At 37.7% G+C, this 6,203-nt stretch overlaps 1 protein-coding gene across 1 annotated transcript; it reads left to right on the forward strand.

The window, feature by feature from the left end:
- Positions 1–3,261: 3,261 nt before the first annotated feature.
- On the forward strand, positions 3,262–5,609 carry LOC139719131 (beta-2 adrenergic receptor-like). Its single transcript, XM_071630563.1, has 2 exons — positions 3,262–4,173; positions 5,316–5,609. Exons 1-2 carry the CDS (start codon positions 3,262–3,264, stop codon positions 5,607–5,609), a joined length of 1,206 nt encoding a protein of 401 aa, XP_071486664.1.
- The last annotated feature ends 594 nt before the right edge of the window (positions 5,610–6,203 follow it).

Genomic DNA, 6,203 nt, shown 5'->3' on the forward strand with positions numbered 1-6,203 from the left:
TGTACGTACATCTTTGAGGAGTTACGCACGCGTACGCACACACACCGCTCTTCTACGCTCGCTGTTTATGTGACTTTCGACCTTCGACCAAAATGATCTCTTTCGATGCTCATGGGCTGCGACGACCACAGGTGACCGTTGTACACAATGAGGAGTAGGCCGTGAGGTGATGTAGCATTGTCAGCATCTTGAGCTGTATTTATTTTGACTTACTTTTAATAGCAAAATGATCGGAATAATATTTTCCCCATTTACTAGAACACAAGTCATTTTCACGTGACACCGTCTTAAAGATATTTACTCAGTTATTCATATACCACATGTAAAATACAGAATACGGTACAATGTAAACAAAATATCGTGACATTTTTTATATAATCACAAATGTGGAAGGGACTACTAAGAAGCACTGCTTGTAAATTGTAGACCCCTACGGAATACAGACAATATACCTATAGTATCGAAGAAAAGGCAAAGTGTACTATTTGTTATGTACAAAGGCTCAACCGAACCCTGAATGTTACATATTTTCATCATTCATTTCGTTTATTCATTTATAAGATAACAATTCATTTATCAATTCGTTTATTCATTTATAAGATAAAAACATAGAAATATGCCATGCATAAATACAAAGCAATGAAAATGTATAACATAATGGACATAACAAATTAACAGAATAACGCACACAGCCTTTGGTAATGTGAAATGAAAAAAGAGAACTCGGAGGAAAGCTTTAGAAGCCTTGTGAGGAGGTATAGTTCTCTTGAACATTCTAATGAGGTATTCAGATTAATAAGTAAACAAACACAAACACGCACACACACACACGAAATGCAAAGATATTTAAAACAAATAAGGGAGATCAACCTTTCATCAGTTTGAATTCAATAATTCAGTCATATCGACCTTTTGAGGGATTTTTGAACAATCTTAAGGTTTGAAATGACTAATTAGTTCCAGACAACGGGAAAGCTAAATCTGACAGATCTTTGAGTAAAAGTGGAGTCAACTTGAACAAATGAAAATCATGACTACTACCGGTCTCATGATGGTGAATACTGCTATTGATATGAAATATTTTGCATTATGTGCAATGGTAACAAGTTTTTGAAATGAAAAAAGCCGAGTATTGCAGTATGGTAGAAATATAAATCTTGAAATTGTGATATATTCAGTTGTTTAAACAGTGGCCCAGAATGAGAACGATAATGACTCCCTGTGCAAATACGTACAGCCTTCTTTTTTCACTTCAAAATGGAATTTAGCTTATCTTTAACCTATTTAAACCTGAACATAATAGCGCAGGTTTATGTACGAAACGTGTACCAAGTGCATTATATGCCATTAGAATAACAATGAAACAGAAAATAACCATCCGAGTATACGAAATGAAAATACTTCTATAAAACATTAGTTAAGATAAAGAGGCATTATGATTACCATGAAATCGATCATTAATACTTGTCAAGAAACATTTTTTTTAGCTTACACTTAAAGCTATTAAAGCTTGGAGCATGTTTCAATGAATGATCAAAGGACTTCCAAAGTTTAGGACCCGTAAACATAGAATTAATAAAGTTATTATGTTATGCAATAGTTGCAATGATTCAAACATTGGTTTGTTTGTTTGCCGTTATAGTTGCCAAAAGTTGGCTTATAATGTCCTTGCCCATGAAAAATTTGGAAAGCAGTTGAAGACGGTCTCATTGATTTATATAATGTACGCCTACTGTGACTGATGTCACTTTTTGGGGGGTTGGGGTGGGGGGGGGGGGTCAATAACAGAGTTCTCACTGCTGTGCGATTTTTTTTTTTAGATGACTTGCATAAGTATTCTCAAATCATGCATTCGTTTGTTTGTTTAACTGTCACTGAGCTGTTGTTGTTGTTGTTGTTGTTGTTGTTGTTGTTGCATGCCTTCTCCTGATGGCGATACTTATACAATCTATTCTTCTTTGTTTGGCCAGTCAGTTTCCTGTTGGCCTAATAATATATCAAGTCATTAAAACAAGCAATGCAGCTGACGCCAATACCATTAGAAATAACAGTGCGCAGTCTCAGAATATCTGCGATCTAATTGGCTGATCGCCAGGAATATTTTTACCAACTAAATGGCCGCATTTTACCTCGTTCGTTCACGTCACCGTCCTGCAAAATGTATACCAGATAATTATATACTAGTAGGCCTACAGGTACAGTAATGAAGTTGGCATGTTAGTGGCTGTCTGTCTATTTGTGTATGTATAAGTATCATTCTGTTTAATTTGTAGAATGCAACCCAGTTTCATATGCATTTTATTCCATTGGAACGATAGCGGTTTTCATCAACTCTCCAAAGATATTTTAATCAAATACAAGTGATTGGTTTCTTCCCCGAAATGTGGTTGAGAGCTTGAAGTCAACGCGCTAATTCAATTTACGTTTCATGTTATTTTGATGTCAATTTTACGTATCGCTTGATTCTTGTTGCTTTCGCCACTTCAGTTCATTTGACCGACATTATTAAAATGACCTTTATTTGTCATATCTAAAGATTTGAGTTTTCTTCACCACCAGAAATTTGATGATAAGACATGAACGTGTTGCAAGACACGGTAAATACACGATTTGATTTGCTTTTCTGCACGTGTAAATTCTTTTTTTTTTACAGCAGTTTGAGATCGTGTAAGGGTATAAATATATATATATTGTGTGTGTTATAAAAAAAAACTTCTATATTGACTACAACCTACTTCTTGATAGACACACAAAATATACATTATCGATTATGATGTCATGAGGAAAAACATACAAGAGTTAGTTTAAAAGAAATGAGCGCTTGATTTTCAAAAGTGCTTGAAATTGAATATCTCATACAGTTTCCTACTGTAATGCTGAACATGCATTTCAGTGCATCCACTGCATCGTTTTTATTCCGCTTTACTTCATGCCGTGTTACAGTTTATGTGAGCATGTCGCTTACTATGTTTCATAACTAGCTCCATCCTTGAAAATAGATTTGATTTTCGGTGTTAGGTAACTGTAAATTTTGATAGTGGTAGGCCTACATCACTCGTCAAACTGCGGCAGATGAAATTGAAGAGAAAATACTTGTGGACATTGGAAGCTGAAAAGCTATAAAATGAACCTAAACAGTGGTCTGGTGTCAGTCAATATTATAACTCTTCACCGGCCTATTTGAACCTCCGGATTTTACGCTTGATCTTGAAAGCCCAAAAAATCGTCAAACAATAACACCACGTAGCCAACACATTCACTATGCCGATGATGGACAGTTATAGCACCGATGTATATTCAACTCTCTTGCAAGAAAGTGTTTTCACAAACCATACAGTAGGAGTTGGAGAAAATGATTTAACTGATGTCCGGTCAAGTTTAATCACCATCACCAGCCTCATTTTGACCTCTGTCATTACAGCACTGGTTATTGCAGCCAACAGTATGACTCTTGCGGCTTTCTGTGTCGAAAAACGACTACGGACTTACAACAATTACTTCGTCGTCAACCTGGCCATTCTCGACCTCATTATCGGTCTCCTTCTCCCTGTTGGTGTGGCTCATAGTTTCTTGGACAGATATCCTTTCTCCAAACCTATTTGTAGAGTCCTAGGTGGAATCAAGAACGGGATCACCAATGCCTCCAACGTGACGGTGGTCGTCATCTGCGTCGACCGACATCGTGCAACCTTCGACCCCATCAACCACTTCATGTCTCGCAGCAAGCGAAAGGCCACTCTGTCGATCTCCCTCACGTGGCTGGTATTTCTGACCTTCTGGCTGTTGTACTACACGGCTTGGGAGTTCATCAACGACTTCGACAACGGCGACCACTGCGTACATTGGGATGCTTACAACTCGAGGGCATTCATTTTCAACATGATCTTGATTTTCTACCTGCCTTTCGTTCTCGTTGCCGTCTTGTATCTCCAAATTTTGAGGAAAATCGTTGATACGCTGGGTGGCAAGAGCGTCGGGAGAAAATTCGATGAGAAAAAAGCCGAAATCTCTGCAAATGACAGGACATCGGAAGAATTCTTGGAAGAGGAAGTGACGTCAGCGGTCATGCCCTCTGTGGTCGTCGCCATCGAATCAACGCAAGGGAAGGAGGTAGAACATAGCTCACCTGAGACTGCTACACGAAAAGATCGAGCCGCTGGGAATAAACCTGTCGTAAGTATATACTTTAAAAAAAAAAGCGAAACCTCAGTGAATGAAAGCGAAACGAAATCTAAAACCTTTGAAATATGTTTCCTGGTTATAGCCTATAACAGTTTAATGTCACTTCCAAGGGTTTTCTCTTAAACAGTAATAAAGACAACGTCACTATAATAAAAACGCCACTCCGTGTCATGTAGATTATTTTACAGAAAAAGAAACACGCTGTGGAGTTATCATAGTAATAGGTATGTAACATAGATTACATTGTAATGTTTTTTTCATGTTTTGCTTATGTATGAAACATAGACAATTATATAAGTTTACACGAGTAACCATAATTTATACATCCCATAATTTTATTCGAGTGGAACAATGTTGAAACATTTTAGTTATTATGACGCCGGGTTATAACCTTTCATGAGAGAAATGTTAACCTTTCAAAACGTTTGTGGAAGGGGAATAAACTGTTCTGATGATAAACTATAACATGACCATTGTAAAATATGCAGTACCTGAGCTGATGTCGCAAGATCATCTTTCTCATATAATTTGCGTACGTTCTTTGTTACTGATATTGTTGTGACATGCAAGCATGTAAAACTGGGAATAGCACACCATTCCCACCGCCATCCGGTAAAGGTGAAACTCGTCACTGAGCTTTTGCATCGATCTGATTAATAATTATCTGTAATGGATGCCGGATGCGCCAAACTTGGTTAGCAGGTATAGGGAGGAAAGATCTTTGACATGCGCATTTACAGAAACTTGACAGTTCATCTTGCTCCGGTACATCCGAGTTTGAGATTGAATTAAGATGGTAGAAAAGTTGTATATTTGCACTGAAATTTATATCATGGTTTTAATTGTATTCTCGAGTGACAAAATTAATGATGCTGATAAAAGAGATAAGAATGCTGATGATAATTAGTCACCATCATCATCGTCATCATCATGAGTATAATCACAATTATGACAGTGATGTTTAGTTATTTGCAAGGCGTGAAAAAAAGTGTTATGAATTTATATCGTGGCAGCTGTCTAACATTATCCAATCCTTCCGCAAAGGAGGTGAGATAAGTACACTCAACCGTAATGGGTTTTAATCTTGATTCTTGGGTTACAATCTTTGTCCTGCTCGTGGTGGTGTCCTATAGGCTAAGCGCGAATCGATGACGGAATCGCGGAAGGCTACTCGGACTCTTCTCTTCATCATTCTCTCGTTCGTGGTCACTTGGTTGCCCATCAGCCTCATCAACCTCCTCTACACCATCGAGCCCCGCCTCATCGTGCCGGGTCTCTCCTATTCGGCATATATCTTTTTCGGCTGGATGCGATACGCCAACAGCCTTCTCAACCCCCTGGCCTACGCCGCGACCCAGCCACTCCTGAGGGCCACCATTTTAGACATGATGCGTTGTGGTCGTTGCAGGAAGGTTGCCTCACCCTAAAAATTGGTGACTCACGTAGGGACCTACATCAATTATTGCTTTAAAAGTTGTTTAATTGGCAACTATTTTACTTCAATGTATCTATGAATAGTTTGTAAACAAACTCATTAATATAATACCCGAACTTATTATCAGTTTTACATGTCTAAAAATAAAGTTTGGCCAAATATCTGTGCGTCACCGGTTCCAGTATAGTTTGGCACCCATCACAGTTCGAACGATACTGGTTTGTAATTTGTCATTGGCTATAAAAAAAAACCCAACAACAACAACAGCAACCGGATGCTAAATAACTTATCATCCAATATGCAATGTTTATAAACTAACCCTTATTTGTTCCCTCTGGTATTCTTGCTTTATGTTTGTTTGTTTGTTTGTTTGTCTTTGGCAGCTCTGTCACGTTCCCTTCATATCTGTTCCTCTCAATCCATTCATAATGATATTCGTTTGAGGAACTTTACTTTTAAGATAGCAAGTTTCAGTATCTAAAAATATTCTCTGATTTCCTCGTCTTACAGAACTTGGAAAGATTAAAAGAGTTTTTTTTTTTTTTTTTTGCATTTTGTAAATAAAATTGCTTTGTTTCGTTGATGC

The sequence above is a fragment of the Diadema antillarum genome, unplaced genomic scaffold (genome assembly GCF_040938485.1).
Source record: "Diadema antillarum isolate AM-2024a unplaced genomic scaffold, OU_Dant_1.0 scf00000104, whole genome shotgun sequence".
In the NCBI taxonomy this organism is placed as follows: domain Eukaryota; kingdom Metazoa; phylum Echinodermata; class Echinoidea; order Diadematoida; family Diadematidae; genus Diadema; species Diadema antillarum.